Genomic DNA, 23,839 nt, shown 5'->3' on the forward strand with positions numbered 1-23,839 from the left:
CTGGAGAATTTCTATTATTGGAATAGAAATAGAAAAGCTTACGCAGAGTGCTTTTTGATTTAATTTTAAGGCTTTTTGATTTAATATTTAGTTTTTAAACATAATGGGCGAATTATATGATTGCGGGGGGCTGACCTACGCAATAGCCCTAGAGATACAGTTACAAGACCGTTCAGCTATGCTGAACAAAATAGATATCTTAAATTTTGATTGGAAGTCTTGTTAAAATTATGAGCTAAATAAAAGGGCTGATTGCCTTCCAATCACTTTTGACTCTTAAAAAGGGTACTAGAACTTTGAATTTCCAATCAGATTAGCTCCTTCAAAATATTAATGATAGTACTAACCATGATAGATGCCTTTTCAATACTTGCATGCGTAGAGTTTCTTTATATAATTGAAACTTTCCTTAAAGATTTCAGCTCAATGCCCTTAGTGCCATTAGTTACAGTAACCGTAGAAGTAGTGTTAAAATTATACATATAGTTTCTTCTGGCTAGTTCAAAATCTGTCACAACTTACCCTGAAAGGTCTAACTTAATAATATAAGCCGTTGTTGTGATATTGTTTTGTCACCCTATTGATAATCTACATGATCATAGTTCATTTTGATTTAGTTCAGTATCAGCCTAAATATTCCTTGAAAACTTCACTTTAATACCCTTAGCTTGTGTAGTAGCAATAGTTGTAGTCGCAGTAGCAGCATTAGTAGCAGTATGCACATAATACCGCTTTTTTTTTCAACATCCCCTTCAACACAGGATGACACTTTTAACTTAATATCAACCGGTCCTGGAGCATTGCTGATACGTCCTCTTGACAACCTATGTAGGCATAGTTTCAATACTGTTACAATATCGTCCAAAATTTTCGTCTTAATACCCTCAGGTTTATTAGTAGTAGTAGTAGCACCAGCAGTTATAGTAGTAGCAGCAGCAGTAGGGTTAATAGTAGTAGTCTTACCTTTCGTAGCAGTAGTAGTAGTAGCAGTAATGTTAATAGTAGCAATAGTAGCAGCTGTAAGAGTAGAAGATGTAGCATTATGATGCAAATATTGTTTTTGATTAGTTCAACATCCTCCGCAACAAGCGTTGCAAGTTTGAATTTCACCCTTAAAACTGCTCCTAAGATATTGCTGATATGACCTTTTGTCAACCTGCATATGAATGACAGGTTGTCATCCGTACAATATTCCAGAATATTCTCTGAAAATTTCACCTTCATACCCTTAGGTATATTTGTAATACTAGCCAAAGCAGTAGTATAAGTACTCAACTTAATACAATTAGCCGTTGATTTGATACATTCAATCATTGATTGATTGATACAATTCATTTGATTTGCTCTTTTGATAACCTATATATTCATATACTTCTTGAAATTTTCATCTTAATACCCTTAACCTTACAAGCAGTTGCGATAGAAGTAGAAGTTGGAGTAATAACAGTAATAACTAGTAAATGTTGCAGTAGCAGTAGTATTTGTAGTAGTGTGCACATATTGCCTTTTGGTCTATTGATATTCCCCTTTAAGTATTGTTCCGACTTAATACACAAATCAATTCCGAACACTATTTTTACAATCTAAGTGCACATAGTGTCTTTTGTTAGTTCAAATTTACCATCAATATTCTCTCAAATTTTATCTTCATATATTTAGCCTTAATAGTACTATTATCGTAGCAGTTTCGGTGGTAGTAGAAGTAGTTGCAGTGTTAACGTTGTATTGGTAGTAGAAGCAGTATTAATAACGGTAGTAGCATGGGCATATTGCCTTTTGGTCAGTTGAACATCGCATTCATGATGTCCCGGAAGTTTCACCTTGACACGTTAAGCCGTTCCAAAATATTGTTGATGTGCGCTTTTGACACCTTTTTGATGCCCTTTTCACCTTAATAATCTAAGCCTTAGAAGTTGTTGCAATTCAAGTAGTAGTTGGAGTAGTTTAGAAACAGTAGAAGCATAATTAAAAGTAGCAGTAGTGTTAGTGCTAGCATTGATATGCATACGAAAGTTTCAACTTAATACCCAAATCAATTCTAGAGATATGCCCTTTTGATAATCTGCAAGCGCTTGGTTTAGTTCAAATTCCCCCTCAATATTCTATCAACTTTTCATCTTCATACGCGTAGCCTTAATTACACTAGTATCATAGTAGTAGTGGTAGTAGTGGAAACAGTGGTAGCAGTAACAATGTATAATTATTAGTAGTAACAGTAGTAGCAGCAGCATAAATAGCAGTAGTAGCAGGTACATTTTGCCTTCTGGTCAACTTAACATCCCACTTATGATGCCCCTGTAGTTTTCTCTTGATATGATAAGCCGTTCCGAAAATATTGCTGATACGCCAGTATCAGCAATCTGCATACACCTAGTATGTATTAATTTAGTTCAACTTTCCCCTCAACCTTTCCTCAAATTTTTCTTTCAATATCCTCAGCCTTATTAGTTATCACTACAGAAGTAGTAGTTGCAGTGATAATAGTTTTAGTAGTAATAGTACTTGTGATAGCAGTAGAAGCCGCAGTAAAACAAGTGGAAAATTAGGGATTCATTCCAGACTTTACTGACATTTCGGAAAAGCCAAAATTACGTCATAGGCAACAACACCCACGTACACAGGAATTAATTTTAATTTCCGAGTGATATATGGGGGGGGGGGGAAAACAGAATAAAACATTGGCATCGCAGACATTTTAAAGAGCTATGCACAAAGTCGCAAAAACCACGAGTGCTTTTTGGAAGTGCTGCTTGTTTCTCCAAAACAAAAGTATACCGAATACAAAACATTTATATCCAAAAATGCGGTCCCCAACATAAGATCATTATTTTAAGATCTTCTAATAATTTCCAATTTTGCCTGTTTTTGCTTTTTGTTCAAGTTCTTATACCTGGTCACTGCAAGTTTTAGATGCCTTATTAGAAGCAGTTTAGTTACTTTTGAAACTAAGAACTAGTAGTTTTATAATAGGATCATAACTTACCCCTTCTAAAATACTAGCAACTGCAAATATTGTGGACGGGGATACTTCACTTTCATTTTTCTTGATTGAGCTCAGTAGATTTTCCGCAGTATCATTTAACCCGTACCGAACTTCTGAAAATCTCTCCGTATTGGCCGTCCACAACACAATGACTTTCTCCAATGAGTTTTTCCTAAAGAAAAAAAGGGGGTTTAAACATAAAAATCTAACGTAGACATCCTACAGATACAATTTGTAAAATAAGGTAAGGCACCATCTACTGGCACCTAAAACATAGTTTGGACCTTAAATGAAGATATTTTGACTTGCAGTGTACTAATATTTGAGAAATATACACCATCCCAAATTGGGCGCAATGCAGACTTTGAAAATTTAAAATCTATGGGTCAAAAATTGCGGCATCTAAGTTGAAATGGTTCAAAGTAGATATTATTAAAGGCTAATTCACAATTGAATTCTGCTCACAATTGAATTAAATAATAAAAAAAAAGTTTTTTTAACGGAAAGTAAGGAGCGACATTAAAACTTAAAACGAACAGAAATTACTTCGTATGTGAAAAGGGCTGCTTCCTCATCAACGCCCCGCTCTTTACGTTAAAGTTTTACTCTTTCTCTTAACTCTACTTTTTAAAACAATCCCCGCTCCCGCTCTTTACGTTAAAGTTTGACTCTTTCTCTTAACTCTACTTTTTAAAACAGTAAAAAACTTTAGCGTAAAGAGCGGGGCGTTGATGAGGAAGCAGCTTATATATTTAAAATCAGCATTAAAATGCGATTCTTTTGATGTAACTATCGTTGTAAAAATTCCGTTTTTTAGAGTTTTGGTTACTATTGAGCCAGGTCGCTCCTTACTACAGTTCGTTACCACGAACTGTTTGATGAAATTCAGCCCGTTCCAAAATCCGTTATTAACTGACACTAATGATCAGATTTAACACAGTGGATAATTGAAACACTGAAATTAGCTAATACCGTATTTATCCCTTTTGTATGTCTTTATCTCAGTTATCATGTACGCTTGCCCTTGTTTTTCTTGATCTGCAAATGTTCTTGATCTCTGGCGAGCTCCTTTACATATTCCGCTGCCTTTTTATTCCAATTTCCTATCTTTTATTTAATTTTTATTTGCAGTTTTCTCTATGTGGATACAGTTCGGTTATTAGCCAATTAGAAATTTCTGTAAAAACTCAGATTAACTATCCCATTGTTAATGGGAAATAAACGATCGATAATTTTTTGAAAACTCATGATAAAAGCAAACACCAATAATAAGGTGACGATGAAGTCATAGATTGCCAATAGCTGGTATATTATGTTAAGCTAAATGGTCAGTTATTATAAGGGCTTGTAAACTTTAAGAATATCCTAAAATCTAAACGACCAATTGCAGTGTTGGGGGGTGGGTTCCAATTTTCTAAGATTGGCGTTAACATGCTCATGAAAAGGACAAAAAAGCATGAACGATAACTCATATATATCGATGACATATATATATCGATAATATATATCGATATATCGATAACTCATGACAAAAAAAGAACTACAGCAAGATAGTGCAGGTGAGGTCATAGCCTGCAGGTAACGAGTACATTATGTTAGGACAAACAGGGCAGTTATTATCAAGAGTTGGCAAACATTAGGAGTGTTCAAAAAGCAATGTGTGTGTGTGGGGGGGGGGGTCAACCTGATAAGGTCAGCAATTCTTTCTCAGCCAGCTCGATCAAATTAGGAAAAGCAAGCTTTTTCAAAAAGAAATACATGAAGAATATACCAAAGAATATATTCTATGAAAAAATTTGATCTTTTTAGTTATTGTCCAAATTTCATCTATCGTTTCGCAGATTTTTTTCCTCTTTTAGCGTTATGGCGATTGAGACATTCTAATTAAGCTCTAATTTATATATTTTTGGATTGATTAAAGAGTTCGTGTGCCTTTTAGTTCTATATAACAATGCCAGAAACTGACGCAAACCATCGTTAAAAAATGAAACAAATTAGTTGAATCCGCGGTATTGTTTTTAATTAAAATTACAGTTTGCTATTAACAATCTACATAATTTAACAGATTTCGTAATGTATGTCTACACCAGCGAGGTTTGCTACGAATATTGTAAAATAAGCTCAGCTATTCTTGAATTAACATTACAGAATTTGACGGGTTTCTGAAAAAAAATTTACTTGATTTCACAGCTACATTTAATTTTACCTTTTACCTCTTTTTTTTTAATCCTGGTCCGCATAGAAGTTTTGCAGTAAGTCAGTAAGCGCGCTAAAACTCACAAATTTGTCTTGATTTTTTCCCAGAAATGCAGTTAATTCGTTTCAACTTGGTTGCAACATCGATTAGCTGACGGATGAAGAAGTTTGTTGAAGAAGTTGAAGAAGTTCGTGGGTAATGCCAATATTGTAATTTGGTGATATAATCAGCATTGTATCGAGTGTCAAGTTCATGAGCACAACTGTAGTAGTAATTGGGAAATCAATGACCTCAACCGTAGCGGAATGTGGCGGCATGTTCCCCCTAGATCTTATTTTGTCCCTCCTTAGATTTCGAAAAATACCTTTTTTCTTTTGGGGCACTATTAAGAAATCGAAAAAAGACAAAATTCCCCTCCCCCCTTAGTTTTTAAAAGATACAAATCGTTTGTTCTTTGAATCAGCATTACAGAATTTGACTGGTTTCTGAAAACTATTTTAGTTTATTTCACAACTACATTTAGTTTTAGTTTTTTTATCCTAACAACCATAAAGGCTTTGGATAATGTCACTAAACACGATCAATTCAATAAATTTTTATCCGTTTCTTCACAGAAATACAAATTAACAAAATAAATAAAAAACAGGCTCGGCATACTTACTTTTTAAAATCCCGTATATCCTTTCTTATTTGATCCATTTGTTGCTCACGTGTTCCAGCTATTATATTATTTGCTCTTTCCGCCTTTAAAATAGAAATCTTAGAAATACAGAAAATCAATAGTCTCTTGTATAGTTTTTAAATAGTTCTTTCATTCTAGTTTCTCTCTAATTAAGAAATAGGATCCTGTAAACAATAGTGTTGATTTTAAATTACCAGGAGACTGACACAGAAATACTTGTAGTTAAATGATATCATCTTGCACCAAAGAAAAGAGTTTATCTAATGTTCACCATTTTTAAGAAAGGTACGAATTTTACAAGAGGGATTCAAATATTTGAAGCAAATAAACCAGCAAACAAACTTTTTTTTTATGATATCAAAAGGAAACTGTTTTTAGACTCCAAGTGCTATTTTTCAGAAGAAGAAGAACAAGATAAAATAAGGTTTATGATTATGCCAAGCACTTAAAATCATCTAGCCTACTTAACCTGGTAACATTTTCCCAAGCTAACTTATGTGCACTTTGTGCACATAAGTGCACGAGATATTTGTGCACAAGATATTTAAAAGAAGATCATATTTTTTTAAAGATAAATATTATATTAAAAGTTAATCGTCTTTGATAGAGAAATTTCAGGTTAATTCCAATAGCATTGCAGATTAGTGTATCAAATCATCTAAGTTTTTTTTAAACCTTCAGATTTGTTAAGATAAGGTTTATTCATCATGAAATACACATACAATATTACATTTTACTATTCCCCCAAAGGCTCTTTGGCCTGTAAAGAAGGGGAAGATGAAGGGCAGTAACGCAATAAATTATTAATTCAGACCTTCCCATATCATATCACCGAAATAATTATTCCTAAAAGAATCTCATTCTTTTTTGTTCTGTCCTTTTGAAAGGATTTTCTTTACTTTAAAAAGAAATTGTATGCTGAAATTGCAGCATTTGTCTAAATACCACAGCTTCATTTATATTTAGTGGATTTCAGATAGCATTAAAGCGGTAAATCATATTCAATCTCATCAACTTTCTATTATGTAAATACACCTCTGAGAATACCAGTAAATAGAGAAACCCTAGAAAGTTATCCTTTCAGATACGTCCTTTTTCGCTTGCAGAAATTATACGTTGGATAAAAGGATTTTCAAATATATTTTATAGGGCTTGAAAGAACAGCAAAAGGAAAAGAAAGAAACGTAATATTGCCAAAAAATAAGGGAAGTGTTATAATTTAATATCGTGAAGAAAAATGACTAAACCGTTTCGTCCTAAAAATTATCTGAAACTAGATTTGCCCCAATACGCTTGCGTGGTGGCCGTCGACAGCTAACTCTCTACTAAAGTTAAGTATGTAATTTTGAAAAGGTAGAATAGATAGTTCAGAGGCGAAAAATAAGCTTCAAAGAAAGGCATTCGTGCTCTTTATGTGGTTGTGTTAACATGTCTATAACGTTCTCTTTGGATGTAAAAAATCTATAACATGAGCAGTTTTGGAAATGGGATCATCAGCTATTTTTGTCAGTGCTGAAACTGAGGTCTCTCAAATATATTGTAATTTTCCATAAATTGAAATTTCAAATAGAAACATTAGTAAATAAGATATAATTATGAAAGTATTCTGGCTTCCTAGGGTTATTTGTTCATATTCAATGTACCTACTGTTTTTCGTTTTAGAGTTAAGTATTTCTTACATGGATGAAGAACTTTCAAATGTAATCATGGTTACAGGGCTAGCTGTAATCTAGTAAAGAGCGAATCATGGCTCATAGTAACCAAAATTGAAAGCACATTCTAAATTATTATTAGAGAGGTTACAAAACTTTGTTACTTAGCGTTGGAAGCAAACTCGTAGTACGTAAATATAGTTTAATGAGAGGCTCAGTGATTTTAGTGGTAAAGAATTTTTTTTTCCTCCGATCGTCCAGTTGCTTTTACGCAGGAATTTTACGTAATAATTAAGAAGTTTTTTTCCAATTGGAATTAAATACCAACCTTAACTTAGCGTTTACTTAGCGTTGGAAGCAAACTCGTAGTACAATATAGCTTAATGAGAGGCTCAGTGATTTTATTGGTAAAGAATTTTTTTTCCTCCGATCGTCCAGTTGCTTTTACGCAGGAATTTTATGTAATAATTAAAAAGTTTTTTTTCCAATTGGAATTAAATACCAACCTCAAAACCTAAGACCAAGTAGAATTATTTTGAAAGTGACCCCCCCCCCCGTCAGCCTTCCGCTTTGTACGTGTAAGTTCTCATAGAAAGCATTTACGAGTGGAACACATGAATTTAATGAACAATTAAAAGAGTTTATTTACCGATTGCCTTTTAAAAAATTTGGATACAAATTCATGTTGCTCAGAACAAATGCTTATTAATAAGCTCTTCCACTGGTGAGACATGTGAATGTACTTTCAATCCTATTGCAATTACCCTTATATTTATGCTGTCGTTCTTATAGCATAGGGTACAAAAAGTCAAACTTTAGCGTACTTTAGCGAGGGCCTGTGAATTATCATGTAGCTTATGAATGCAATGAAATAGGTTTAGCGTCGGTATTCTGAAATTGACCAAAATTTACCTTAATCACTACGCCTTCAGATTATTCTTTAAAAATATTATACCTGATTAGCAGCAATAAAAGTAGAGTCATAGATAGAAGGTCTAGGCCTCAGCTTGACCATTTCATCGGCGAGCTGCTCTTGCAAATGGTAGTCGAGCACTTGTGCTCGTCGCATTGCTTCCCTAAGATTTAGATGAGAGATATCCCATCCGTCGAAGACGATGTCTTCAGGATTTACAAAAGGGACCATACTTCGGAGTGGGACGAATACTTCCTTATGTGACTCATCTGTAAAATAAAATTGAATAAGAAAATCTAAGAAATTAAAGTAACGATGATCCACGGATGAAATGGAAATACTTGTAACTAAAACAAAAACAGTAGAACATGAGAAATAAAGAAGAGACACACTCCAAAATAAAATAAAAAAGAGAGCAATACCGCAATAAAATTCAAGGCAGTAAGATAGTCAGTCCTTCTCCCCACTCCTCCATTATCATCCCTCCATTGCACTTCCTGGCTGAAGGGCCTTGAGAGGAAGATCAGCACCGCCGGTTCAGACCTTAAGGGTCTAGTGCCACATCCTTTATCTTTACCTTCTACCTCCTCCATTATAATCCTTTAAACCCTTTTGAAGTCACCGTTGACTTAGCCAGCATTTCCACTTCGGGGGATTTTTTCCATTTTGGGATAATTCCAGGCATTGTGCGAGACTGCTAATAGTGGAAAAGGGATATGGGATTTTCCAGGGATACTTGACATATCTAGAGATTATTTTGAGTCGAAACTGAGGCATAGGAAAATTTGAGACCCAAAGAATAGATCTGATTTTGACTTTGTATGCATCAGCGATCTATGTTTCAATATATATATTCAGCTTTTCGAAAATCTTCATACATTTGAATTCAAGTTGAAAGAAGAAACGTTTTCTAATACATAAGGTATTGAGCTACAAGAAGCTGAATTTGTCTGAACGTAAAGCGGAACAGTTTTTCATATATATATATATATATATATATATATATATATATATATATATATATATATATATATCCCAATCTACTGTCTAAGCCTATAATCAATTAGACTCTCCAAATTCAGGACATATTTCATTTAGAGGATTGAGATTCATTTCAGTTAGCCGGGGCAGAAACTCAGAGGCACCAACTCAAAATGAGATGCTGCAGAAGTGTGCATCGCAAAAATTACACCTAGAGGTGATGTACCCGAGTTTTTGCCTTGGATAACAGCACTACGATCACACTACCTTCTCTAAATGCAATGACTATTAAGGTTAGTGAGCCTGGCTCCCTACATATATGTGGAATGGCAGCACTTTATGTATATCAAATGAAAAAATTATCCCATTATCTACCCAAATTAATTTGTATTCATACTATCGTACAAAAACTATAAAACCTAAGTCAAGTTAAGGGGCACAATCGAATAATTACTTCTCTTGTCATGTGGAACCTCTTTTTCTCCTCTAAGACTATCACAGAGCTCTACACAAATATTCTAACAAGGGTTCAACTTTTCTACAAAAATTTTTATGACATAGCCTTTATTTGAATGGAAAGAATTTTTTATCTTTACGAAATTCACAATTGTTTTCTTATTTTAATGGGTGCTAATAAACTGTGAACAAATAAGCCGCTATAATTAAAAGGCTTTATGTGACTTTTTTCCAAGCTAAGGATTATGGCATACCCACTAAAAATTAGAAAACCATATCAATAGGCTCAGTTCATTTTACACATGCTATTTAGTTTTGAAGATACTTCGAAGCTTTTTTCCCCAAATGTGTCACATATCCTTTTCTCACCAGTCGACATGCTGCAAACTAATGTGAATTGCTTTTCTTATTCAAACTGTTATTTCTGTATAAGAATCGAAGAAAACCTTTCCTTGAAAAATGGGTCTTTAGCAAGCTAAAGAAAAATCATTTTCTTTCTCCCCCAACTGAATTTAATTGCTTAAAATATTTTTTTTCAACTACCACAGCCAAAATAGGACAATGAAGTTGTCTTATTAGAAAGTTAATAAAAATTATTCGTCTTAAAACTTTTTTCTTGTGTATCACAGAGCCCCTGGATTGAAAAATCACGACACCTCAAGCAGCTGCACCCTTATAAGACAAAGAATACAAAAAGTATCAAATTTTGTATCATAAAAGAAAATATGGCAGATTTACGGCCAATAAACTTGCTTTTCACAGGAAAAACAAACCAGACTTTGTGGGTGTATAAGCATATCTGCACGATTTCAACAGTTACCCTCATCAATTTTTTTTTTCACAGCCAAAACCTGCAAAACACTGTTTTAGAGTCTCAACTGGACTTTTATTCGATAATATTTTTACTTGGCGAATTTCCGCAATAACTATTATGAAAAAAAATTCTCAGGAGATCGTTTTATCAAGTGCTACCTGACACCAGACAAAGAGAAAAAGACTTAAACAGTTTTAATAGAGGCTTTCACTGGATGGCTGTGTGAAGAGACTGCTTGAGTAATGGACAGTCTTAAATTTATACTTCCCGGACGTGAATTCGAAACCCTACTCACGGTTATAATAAGGTTTTAGGAACGTTTGATGATAACATTGCTTGAGTTTATGTCGTATTTTATGCACTTGGCCTGCTCAACGACTTTCTGATCTTTTCTCTGTATATATATATATATATATATATATATATATATATATATATATATATATATATATATATATATATATATATATATATATATATATATATATATATATCAGAAATCTTGCTTTGAACTTTATGAACTTGTCCTACAGAAGGAACGTTTGAAGGACACTGAAAATTGGAGAAAAGGGGAATCTGAATACTGATCACTTATCAGTACCAAGTCGAATGGTAGAAGACTGAACTAGTGAACCATCGAAATTATCTTTTGAACAAACTTGAAATAAGAAATTGGAAAACTGAAACTTAAAAAATAGTTTTTGTTTTTCTTCTACATAAAAGCAACAAATTTAGTCAGATCGATTGAAAATTATCCTTTTTGTATATTTTTTCGAATTTTAACGATTTTCTTAGTTATTTTTTTACAATATTTAACCCTTTTTTTACCAACAAAAAATACTAAGAGGACAAGCCTGTCAAACCTTTCCACATTCGGAAGTTTAATATTTCAGATATGTATTTCTAATCATATATGTGCCATTTTTTAATCTGCCTGAAAAGGAAGGTGCCTGAAAAGGATTAAATTAAAGAAAAAAACAAGTTTTTTAACTAAAAGTAAGGAGTGACATTAAAACTTAAAACGAATAGAAATTGTTCCGTATATGAAAGGGGCTGTTCCCACCTCAACACCCCGCTCTTGACGCATATGTTTTTTATTGTTTTGAAAAGTAGAGCTGTAAAAAAGAGTCAGACTTTACCGTAAAGAGCGGGGCGTTGACAAGGGAACAGACCCTTTCATATACGGATGAATTTCTGTTCGTTTTAAGTTTTAATGTCGCTCCTTACTTTCAGTTGGAAAAACCTGTTTTTTTTATTTAATTTCTGAGAGTTTTCGAATTAATGCATGTTTTTACTTTGGCTCACCGCACATGAATAATTAAAACGAAATTTGCATATTAATTTTCTTTTGGCTAAATGGCTTTTTCATAGTTTAGATCAGACAATTTTGAGAAAAAATGGGGTTGGGCAAGAGGTCTAGTTGCCCTCCAATCTTTTGATTACTTAAAAAGGCAACTAGAACTTTTAATTTTTTTACGAACGTTTTTATTTGTAATAAATATACGTAACTTACGAATTAACTTTTGTAACGAACTTCTATATTCGTATAGTTTTATTACGTTTATGAGGGGGTTCGCCCACTTGTCAATACCTCGCTCTTTACACTAAAGCTTGAATTTTGTCCCAATTCTTTATTCTTTTCCCTGAATCACAAAGGCCGTATAATAAATAGTTGAAATTACAAAAAAAAGGATACAAACCCCTCATATACACAAAATTTCTGTTCGGTTTAAGTTTTAATGCTGCTCCTTACTTTCAGTTAATTTTTTTTCGCATTGTTTTTTTTAATAATATTAGAAAATCGTGCGCCCCCTTCATGAAGATTCTCTTCCCTTATGATAAATTCCTCTATGGAAATATCCTCCAAAGTAACCCCCTCCCCCCGGCCCCCTCCAGCCAGAAAAAAAATCCCCCTGAAAACATCCGTACACTTCCCAATAATCATTACTATATATAAACAATGGTCAAAGTTTGTAACTTGCAGCCCCTTCCCCGGGGACTGTTGGGGACTAAGTCATCTCCAAAAACATAGTTATTCGGTTTTTCAACTATGCTGAACAAAATAGCTATCCCAGAATTTTAATCCGGTGTCTTTGGGAAAATATGAGCGCGGGAGGGGGCCTAGGTGCCCTCCAATAATTTTAGTCACTTAAAAAGCGCACTAGAGCTTTTAATTTCTGTTAGAATGAGTCCTCTCGAGAGGTTCTAGGACCACTGAGTCGATACGATCACCCCTGGGAAAAAAAACAAAAACAAATAAAGACGCATCCGTGATCTGTCTTCTGGCAAAAAGTACAAAATTCCACATTTTTGTATATAGGAGCTTGAAACTTCTACAGTAGGGACTCTGATAAGCTGAATCTGATAGCGTGATTCTATGACTTTTAGGGGTGTTTCCCCCCATTTTCTAAAATAAGGCAAATTTTCTCAGGCTCGTAACTTTTGATGGATAAGATTGTTTTTGATGAAACTTGTATATTTAAAATTAGCATAAAACTCCCATTCTTTTGATGTATCTATTTGCTTCAAAACTCCGTTTTTTAGAATTTCGGTTACTATTGAGCCGGGTAGCTCCTTACTACAGTTCGTTACCACGAACTATTTGATAGGATTAAAAATATGAAAAATGAAACTTACCAGTGCCAAGTAAAATAGTAGAAGACTGAATTATTGACCCATAGAAATTAGCTGAAACTGTTCCTTCTTTAGTTGGCCAAGAAAGGCCAAGTTTGTTGGCTAGAACGGCGGCAGTTAATGTGGACCCATTGTTTCCTCCCCAACCAACAAGCATAACGCCAAGTTTCGGGATTAATGTTTGTGTTCGAATGTTGTAAGTTGTTGTTTCTGGAACGGCCTATATACAAAATGAATATTAAATAGTTATAATCTTAATCAGTGGCGAATTTACTAATATGCCCAACCTCCAGAATCAAAACACATTCCCCGGAAAAGATATATATATATATATATATATATATATATATATATATATATATATATATATATATATATATATATATATATATATATATATATATATATATACACATATATATATATATATATATATATATATATATATATATATATACACACATATATATATATATATATATATATATATATATATATATATATATATATATATATATATATATATATATATATTCTTAAAATTGGCACACTAGCATTTCTGGGCCTGAAAGGACAATGTAGGTAATTCACAACTTTTGGAAATTTATTTTTTGCCGCGGGATAATCGAATCTACTTTCCAACGGATAAAAACATGAAATCGTGCAATATTTCCATTAAAGATCATACATTCATTTTTGAAGGAGCTTGAATCTCTACAGTAGGGTTCTCCGATATGCTAAATTTGATGGTGTGATTTTCATCAAGGTTACTAAAGATTCTCTGATATTTAGATTCAGCATAAGAAATCGATTCTTTTGACGTATTAATTGTTTTTTAAACTTCCTTTTTTACAGTTTTGGTTACTAATGGCCTGAGTCGCTCTTTATTTACATTTCAGTACTGCCAACTGTTTGAAACAATCTGAAAAATCTATAAATGATGGAGGTTATCGGTTGACTATTTAACTAAAACTTGAAGATCATAAGGGAAGAGGGGTTGCTTCCTTGAATTTAGGTATATATTCGAAAAAAATGAAAAACAAGATAAATAGTTAGTAATGGTCAATACTACCAAAAACAGTTATTTATAAGCTAGAACTGTTTCCAAACGCGAAGTTTTGTTTCAGAGGCTTGGAAATCATTCTTTTCTGTAAACAATTAATCAAAGAATTTCATCCAAAGTTTTTTTTTTATGCCATTGGTATTTTCGATATCTCCGTCATCCTTCCCAGTTGCAAAGAAATAACACGTTTGGAGGCGATTGCATTAGATTTAACAAACTTCTTATTTTTCAACTATTGGAAAGCTCGGGGGGGGAGTATGCTTTATGTCATGCCTGACAAAACTCATTATACCCAAAGTTATGTGTTTAGCCCCTTCCTCATTTCATTTCTATGGTTTTCAAAACATCGAAAAGTCTTTCGACAACAATGTTTAAGCAGAAAGTCGGAAAATAAGCCGAATCACTGGAAGACCAACACCAAGTTTGGCCATTTTATCTGATATCTTAGTGGATGGGAACTGGGAAAACTTGGTGTATTGGGAAAACAAAACTATCTTATTTTCATTTAACCCACGTTCTTGTTTAATATCACGTTTAAGGCTATGTTGTAAATAGAGAATTAACCGATATGCTCTTTATTGGAGGGGCCTCCCTGAATAGATGTTATTATTAGGGGACACATCACTCCTTCTCTGTAGGTAAGTGTAAACATGTAAATGTTTTATGCTATACTCAAAATATTTCAGCAACAAGATGGAAGCCGTCAACATGTTTTCCCAGTTCCAATAATCAATCAGGTTTCTACCGCCGACCGAACTATCACCTATACCAAGCAACATCAATCCCCGCCACTCTTTCTCACCTAGTCTACAAATATATAAGGGGGTGTTACCAAAATTCAAACAAAAAAGCCATTATTATAATATATCACCCCCTAATGTAATTCTTGAGTCTACAATATGTATGAAGCTGTAAATGCCGAGATCAAGTGGAAATTGTTCATTGGGATGCAGGTTAAACATATAACTTCAGCACATCATTGTGCATACATATAAATAGGGGAAACAAATATTTCTTAAACGTCTACTGTGCTCAACTGCACACATGTTAGACATACCGGAGCAGTATCAATTTTCCTCCAAGAAGGTGTTCTTCTGGTGGCACAACTAGTGCTAAAAATTATCATATCGTTGTCTGATTGACTAAATTCCACTACCCAGTGCATGGGCGGATCCAGGGGCTGATTCTAGGGGAATGTGTCCCCCAGAAGGTCGAAATTGCACTAATTACATGGTCGCAGGGGCAAAAAATACGTCAAATTTTTATCAACGCCCCTCTCCAAGCATTAATTATGTATCCAACTCTGAACCAGTTCAGAGAAACTACCACTCACTTTGGGCCACTTTTCCAATTTCGCGTATAATTCTACCATCATTTCCTAAACCTTGTTTCCACATGGAAAATTCCTAAATTTCGTAAGAAAAAAAAGGAGAAACTCCAGATAGAGATAAAGAATTAAATCAGATCTCTAAAACATAGTAGAAGTGGAAGCACTGACATATCAAGCTCCACTTTCCGTTGGCTAGGGTTTCAATTATGCTGCAATTATGTTTTGATCATAAACCTCTCATGCTTATAATCAATGCTAACTAGTTATTGAATTCAAGCGGAATACTGGAGTTACCAGATAACAAGTAGAGGTTACTGAAATATTCAATGAACTGCATCTCTCTCCTTTAAAATAAGTCGTACGATAAAACTTGTTTTCTGTTTTCCGGTTAATTTCCATTTAGAGACAACGGAATAGGCTATGGGCCAAGAAGATAAATCCAGAAAAGATATACTTACAGTTATACGATCGTTTTCATATTGTACATTACATTCCGTATAGTCATAAGTTGATTCAATGGCCGTACTACCATATATGACATTTGGGCTTTTAACTTGGATAAATTGGGTTCCGGGCATGTTTGTATTAACGGACCTGCAATCAAAATACAATATTAAATTATTTATTCATCTATTCCTACAAGACTTGTTCCGTACCAGGCACGTAAAAATATTTTTCAGGGGGAAGGGGTTTAAAAACTGCAAAATATGGAAAGCTGTGAAAGTGTCAAGTTTTTACGGGCGGGCTAAGGTCTTAAGGGCTTCTAGCTGCGTACACACCGTGTAACAAGTCAGAAAAAAAAAACATGTAAAAAGTCATGCCTGTGTAAAGAACAAATTCTAATGTACATCACTTTAGGTCATTATAAGGATCATAACGAGCAAAATTAAGGGCCCAATCTCCCGTGGGCCCCTTTGAAATTATTGCGCTCATTCCCTTTTTCGATATTAGTGTTTCTCAACCATTTCCTCAAGGGCGTTGCTAGAAGGGTGCAAGGGGGCATTACCCATCAAGCAACTGTTTCCTCTTCAAGATCCTAAAAGTGACTTTAAGTGCTTTGTTCTGATAGAAGAACGTGAGTTTTGTAAGAACGCTGCCCCCCTCCGAAAACTGATAAAGGATCCCTAGGTATTCTCATATTTCTACTCTTTTTCTACCCTGCATTCACATTTTTACCCTGTGCCATTTGTACCATCAGGCATGCACGCAAGAAAGAGGGCACGCGAGCCCGGATTCCTCTCCAAATGTTGAGATTTTCCCGATAGTTTCTTATATTTTCGCACCACTTCGCCTATTCCGCTCTGTTATTGGGGCAGGACAAGGTATGCCTGTAGGCCATATTTCTTTCATATTTTCCACCGGACTTCCCGAGGTCCCATCATAGTTCACTCTTTTTTAGGAACCCCAAAGGACTCTGTACAAGCATGGGTTCAAAAGACCAGTGGTTGAGAAACCGCAGTTTGTATAAATTTTTCCATGTACTAAATTCCATAAAAAAAATCTTTATCAAATGGAAAATATTAGCTTTTTGAAAGATCGTCTGAATTTTTTGACTGATTGTAAGGTCTGCTGCTTGTGAAAGGAAGAATTTTCTAAGCATCCAAGCTGTGGCAAACAAAAACTATTACCAGAAACTCCAATTCCGATTTTTTTTTTTTTTTTGCGAGTGAGACAAAAGTAAATAAGGTGTTTTAGAAAAATACTACTACCGCTATTATTAACGACGCAATACAGTACCAGCCCACCTGAGTCCACCAAAACTGCACACACTTCTTCTCTCCTCCAATCTATTCAAAGCATTTCCTCTTAACTCTATCTTTTTAAGGCCCTATTTTCTTTTAATCCTTTCTTATGATCTTTTCCACCCCATTTGGCGATGACTCGTCTTACGTTTGGACTCGGATGAATGGCCGAAAGCCACAGTCGTTGGCAGTCTATGTTCCATCATCCGCAAACGTGGCCTAGCCATCTTCACCATTCTTTAATTATTGCCCTGGAAAGTCGGATCGAACCATATTTTTCATTCAGCTTGTTCTTTGATATTAAATAAAAAAAAACAAGTTTTTTGAACTGAAAGTAAGGAGCAACATCAAAACGTATAACGAACAGAAATATTTACGTAGCATATGTGAGGGGGAGCTAACCCCTCCTCAATACCTCGCTCTTCGTTTTTAGTCTTTAGTATTAAACATATAACGCTAGTTTCTAGTATTTAAAAAAAAAACTTCTTACTGTTCTAATTAAACGGCCCTTGTATTTCAGGAGTCGTTCTTAAAGAATTGGGACAAAAAGTCAAACTTCATAGAATTATCAAGCTTTAGAGAATTGTCTACCTTAGTCAAACTTTAAAGAATTGGGACAAAACTCAAACTTTAGAGAACTGTCAAACCTTAGAGAATTATCAAACTTAGTCAATATTTAAAGAGTTGGGATAAAAAGCCAAACTTTTCAAACGAAAAGTCAAAATTAAGATGTTGCTCCTTACTTTCAGTTGAAAAAAGCGTTTCTCTTACTTAATTTCTTATCGTTTTTTGAATAATACAGGGAAATCATAAAAGTAGCCGAATCTTCGTATACCCATTCCCTAATTGCTTAACTATAATTACGACAATGAAATGAAATAGTGAAAATTTTAAATAATGCCGGGAAATTCGGCTCCCCCTCCATGAAAAATTCCTCCCCCAAGGATTTTTTCTCCCATGTAACATATCCCCTCTCCTCGCCATGAAAATTACCCCAGACAATTCCATTCTTTCTTCCCCCGGGAAAATTCCTTCCGGATGATTTCGGCCGAAAAATGTTCCTTAGCATACTTTCTTTTAAAAAAGGACTTTCATTTTTGATTGTTTTTCAAAACATGCCGGAAATCTCTTTCTCCGTGCAAATTTTTTTCCCTCAAATCTCCCTCCTTCTAGTAGAAAGTTACTCCCGCAGAAGATTTCCTTAAATTTTACACCGCGGGTAACCCCCCCATGGAAAAATTATCCCGTGGAAATCCTCCCTCGGAAAGATCATCTAGACAATTCCAGTCCGGTGAAAATTTCCCCAGACAATTCCTCTTAACATCTCTACATCTAAAATTGATTCGATAAAGAAAAAGTGAGACAAATAGAAATAATTTCGTATAGGAATTCTGGCAAATTCCCCAAGTGTAAAATTTCCCCTAAAAAATACAGCCCACCGGAAATTCTGCTCCTCAAGGAAAATTCTCTTCTTGAACCCACCCCCCCCCCGGAAAAAATCCCCCAGAAAAATGTCTAATTACTTACATATAAAAAAACACTATACCGTACGTAAACAATGGGCAAGTTTCACGACTAACAGACCTTTCCCCAGCAGATGTGGAGGGTCATGTTATCCTCGAAGGGATAGTTACTGGACCTTTCAACTATGCTGAACACAAGGGATATCTCAAAATTTTGATCGGACGGCTTAGGGGGAATAGGGACGTGGGAGGGGGGATATTTGCCCTTCAATCTTTTTGGTTACTTAAAAAGAATTTTTAGCAACAGAACTTTCAATTTCTGTTCGAATGACCCCTCTCCCGATATTCTGGGACTATTGGTTCAATCAGCCCTGGAAAAAAAATAAACACGCGTCCGTGATTTTTCTTCTTTCTTCTGGCAAAGAATACAAAATTCTACATTTTGCAGATGAGAGCTTGAAACATCTTCAGTGGGGCTCTCTAATACGCTAAATCTGATGGTGTGATTCACATTGAGATTCCCTATCTTTTAGGGGGTGTTTATCTCCTCTTCCGAAAATCAGGCAAATTTCTCAGGCTCGTAGCTTTCGATGGGTAACATTAAACTTAATGAATCTTATATACTTGGAATCAGCACAATGAACCAATTCTTCTGATGTGCTTATTGACATCAAAATACTAAATTTTAGTTTCGGTTAGTACTGAGTCGCATCACTCCTTACTTACAGTTCATTACCACAAACACTTTGATAAAGCTGTAAAACGAGTACTTATTCATAGGTATTCTTAGGAGGCTGGTGTTGAAAAGTAATCGTAGGCTGGAAAATAGTTGATGAGAAAATTAAAAAAGAAAAGACTAAGTTTTTCTGATGGAAATAAAGAGTGGAGTTAAAACTTAAAACGGACAAAAATTAATGGTTCGCGGTATATGCATCATCTTTTTGAAAAAGTTTTTCAAATAAAGTGACTGGTGATATTTCCCCACCATATTTGTAGAAATCCGGAAAACTAGCGCTTTAGCATAGTCACCATTCCTGAATCAACTAAAAACGTCGTTTTTTCTCACTTAACAGTTTCTTTAAAATGCATTTTTAATTGGTTACTCTGGGCCATGGTTCGCTCTTTACATGGCAGCTACTATCGCTACAAGCGTAAACTTCCTCGGCCTTTCAAAGCGAATCTTCAGAACCAAACGAGATAAGAGCGGACTAAACCAAGTGACAGAACTCTTTTATTCCGAAGCGCATGTGTGCATGAGTGTGTGGAGGGCGGGGGCTCAGATGAATCTTAGTGGGATCACTGTCTCTATTGTAGGATTTTTTTTTTACTTTTATGCTCATACTATATTTACTTTGTTTTACTGTCCACTCCTTTAACTCCTTTGTTCAATGTGCCTAGCTATATTCCTGGAAGTGCTAAGTCAGGAGCTGGGGTACCGTAGTTATAGCCACCTAGCATGCATAATAGCACAAACGCTAGGCGTTTTAGGGGAAATCAGGTTTCATAGTGACGTGAGTGACAACACAGTTATATCTCTGAAAAAAAAACAAGTCCACTAAAATTGCCGGGTAAAACTTCTAATAGAGCCAAGACGGGCAAAGCTTTAGAACTACATTTACTTATCGTACATTTTCTAACCATCCGTGGACAGTCCTTCAAATGAATTTGTTTTCAAAACAACACTTTACTATTAAGACTAATTTAGATAGCAGTTACCATTCGTGAATCAGCTAGAAATGACAATTTGCTCTCACTTGCCAGTTTGTTTAAAACGCATATTTTTTTTTTTTTATTACCCTGGGCTGTGGTTTATCCTTTACTAGATTACAGCTACCGCTTCAACATAACGAAAACACCTGCAAGACTTGGGAGCCGCCAAATCCTAGGCCGAAAAAAGGCGGGATAAAGGAAAACTATAGGAAACAATCGAAAAGTAATTCTAGGTCAAGATTAAATGGTTCCTTAGACCATGTGGCCTTCCCATTTATGTTTTTTGATGAAATAAAAATGTAATAATGGACAAAACTTTATAATGAAGACAGGGTAGGCTACTAACAACGTTTTGCAGCCGTCCCAGCCCCACAAGCTACACACTCACGTTCTCAATCAAACAGTTCGTGGTAACGAACTGTAGTAAGGAGCGACCCGGCTCAATAGTAAACGAAACTCTAAAAAACAGAATTTCGATGCTAAAAGATATATCAAAAGAATTGGATTTTTATGCTGATTTCAAATATATAAGTTTTATCAAATTTAGTCTTTGTCATCAAAAGTTACGAGCCTGAGAAAATTTGCCTTATTTAGGAAAATAGGGGAAAACATCCCCTAAAAGTCATAGGATCGTAACGAAAATCACACCATCGCATTCAGCGTATCAGAGAACCCTACAGAAAAAATTTTCAAAGAAATTCAAAAAAATTCAAAACTTCACTATTTACCCAGCCCTAAGAAGTTCAAATCTTCAAAGTTACAAGTCTCGATAAATTTAAATAATTTTTTAGACCACACTGCCTATCTATGTACATTTATAAAGAAAGGAAAATATAATAATTGATATTATTTTTAATTGAGACGGTGAAACTTTGTTACTTCCATATTAGCGAATGCACACTCGAGAAATTTGATGAATGTAAGATCTAAGAAAAACGGTTTCATAGCCAAAAAGACAAATGACAGTTGGCAAAATGCATTGGACGCGTATAATTTGGGCTATGTATTTGCACATTAGGGATGGGGCCAGATGGGATGGAGTTAGCTTACTTTACCCCTCCTTCTATGTGCAAATATATAGCCCAAATTATGTTAGCCTATTATATACACTAAACTATTATATTTTCATCATATTTGGTATATTTCATTAGGATTAACCTAACTTCACTTCTCGAGTGTGTACTGGCTAATACGGAAGTTCAATATTTTCATTTCATTAGACATATAAAGAGACAAACATTGTGTTTTGAGAAATTATTCAATAGCAGGTGAGAATTCCTATTCATGTTTTCCTGTAGTTGTAATTGATATCCCTCCTCCTCCCAAAAAAGGTTCTTAAGTTCCACAGGAGCTTTAGGCAAGGTAGTAATTTTAAACAACTTACGTACGGTTTTATTTTTTCCTTATTAATTAAATCAACTTGAATTCAGAAACCTATATGACAATGGACTATGCCGGTCGATTTAAATTTACCGGAGAAGACGTGACGTCAGAGCGCAGAAGCAAGCCATTAAAAAAAAAGTTGGTTAGACAACAATTGCATAATCGTCGAGAAATTTCTGATTACATCAAACACGTAAAACTTCCTAATCTTTGTCATTCAAGGAAAGTGGGCGAGAGGAGGGTAGAGTAGAACTCGTGGGTTTCTTGGGTATTTTGATTCCAGACTATTTGGACATCAAAAATAATGTTAAATAAAATCATGGAAGATACGGAAAGATTTATCCCGCAAAATGAACTATCACAAGCGTTGACGGCCCAAATTTGTGCTATGAATATAAAACGATAATGAGAGAAACAAGTCACACAGAATGACCAAAAGAAAAAAAAGATGCAACGTCAAGCATGATAAAAATGACTAAAGACAAAAATTTAAACAAAGCACATTCCGAAATATAAACAAGGAAAGTGGAGAACACAATTTGAGAATTTAATTTGTTAAGTTATCAATATTTGCAGCTGTGTAGTGGACAAATTAATTACCATGTTTTGAAGTTATGCAACAGACCTCAAACTTCTATAAAATAAAAGTAGAACGAGATTTTTCTCGTAGATTTTTACGAGATTTCGGCGTAGAAATGGGTGTATCTACTCAAATTCTAATTAAGCATCGGCACTGTTTCTGTTTTTGAGAAAAACAGAAACAGAAAAAAACAGTTAGAAAAAAAACAGAACAGAAACAGAAACAGGTCAAACAAAAACAGGTGACCTGTTTCTGTAATCTGTTCTGTTTTTCGAAAAAACAGAAAACAGCTGTTTAAAAATAAAAAACAGCTGTTTTAACAGCTGTTTTTCCTTACTTCTTCTATTTCTAATAGGAAAGAAAACATCTTCTTCTTAAATCCTTTTAGTCACATACAAAAGATGAGCAACTTCGTGCAATTCAACACACTAGCGTATTTTTAGGGGGGGGGGAAATTTGTCATAAAATGTGTCCAATCGGGTGATACCAACGCTATATTCCTTTCAAGCTTAAATGTCATTTATAATTGACAATTTACCCTAGTTGCTCTTAGACCGTTGCTTTAGCGGTAAACCATTGCTCAAAGCATATACCAACACTATATTCACCGCTTAAAGCACGGATGCTTTCAAGCCGAGGCTACTTAGACCGCTGCTTGCTAATATATACCAGACAGACACAGAGTCATCCCATCTAGCTTATGTCCACCGCTTAAGTTAGAGGCTATTTAGACCGTCGCTATAGCGGTAACCCATTGCTCTAAGCAAATACCAACGCTCTATAACGCTCTATGGTTAGACCATTGCTCAAGTGGTAATAACCCTCCGCTACACACATATCAAGGTGCCTAGGTTCACCGCTTAAAGTACGGATGCCTTCAAGCCGTGGCTTGTTGGACCGCTGTTCTAGCGGTAACCCATTGCTCTAAGTAAATACCAACGCTATATTCCTCTTTTATATGGGATTTCATTGAGCCCATGTTTGCCGCTTAAAGCACGAATCCTTAAAGCCGTCAATGGTTAGACCGTTGCTCAAGCGGTAATAGCCATCCGCTACACATATACCAACAGTAGAGACATTGTCATATGGGGTTCCCATCTAGCCCATGTCCACTGTATAGCATTCAAGCTTCTCTCTCTTTCGCTCAGATTTACCCCGGCGTGAATTAGCATGAGAGGTTGACTCTAGTTGAGCATTGTGGAGTGACATGCATGAGAGGAAAATTTTCAAGTAGTCAACCCGTAGTCAACCCGCGT

At 34.9% G+C, this 23,839-nt stretch overlaps 1 protein-coding gene across 2 annotated transcripts in view; it reads right to left on the reverse strand.

Moving 5' to 3' along the window:
• Positions 1–22,094, reverse strand: part of LOC136029525 (uncharacterized) — a 40,159-nt gene extending 18,065 nt beyond the window's left edge. The window contains exons 1-6 of one of the 2 annotated variants that reach the window (XM_065707980.1): positions 22,005–22,094; positions 16,164–16,299; positions 13,316–13,532; positions 8,470–8,696; positions 5,842–5,924; positions 2,984–3,155 (exon numbers count right to left, since the gene is read on the reverse strand). In XM_065707980.1, the coding sequence (XP_065564052.1) occupies positions 2,984–3,155; positions 5,842–5,924; positions 8,470–8,696; positions 13,316–13,532; positions 16,164–16,283 (819 nt within the window). In that variant the 5' untranslated portion in view covers positions 16,284–16,299; positions 22,005–22,094. The remainder of the gene's footprint in view (positions 1–2,983; positions 3,156–5,841; positions 5,925–8,469; positions 8,697–13,315; positions 13,533–16,163; positions 16,300–22,004) is intronic. The other variant, XM_065707981.1, reaches the window with a different exon arrangement.
• Between the last annotated feature and the right edge of the window lie 1,745 nt (positions 22,095–23,839).

The sequence above is a fragment of the Artemia franciscana genome, chromosome 7, assembly GCF_032884065.1.
Source record: "Artemia franciscana chromosome 7, ASM3288406v1, whole genome shotgun sequence".
Taxonomy (NCBI): Eukaryota; Metazoa; Arthropoda; class Branchiopoda; order Anostraca; family Artemiidae; genus Artemia; species Artemia franciscana.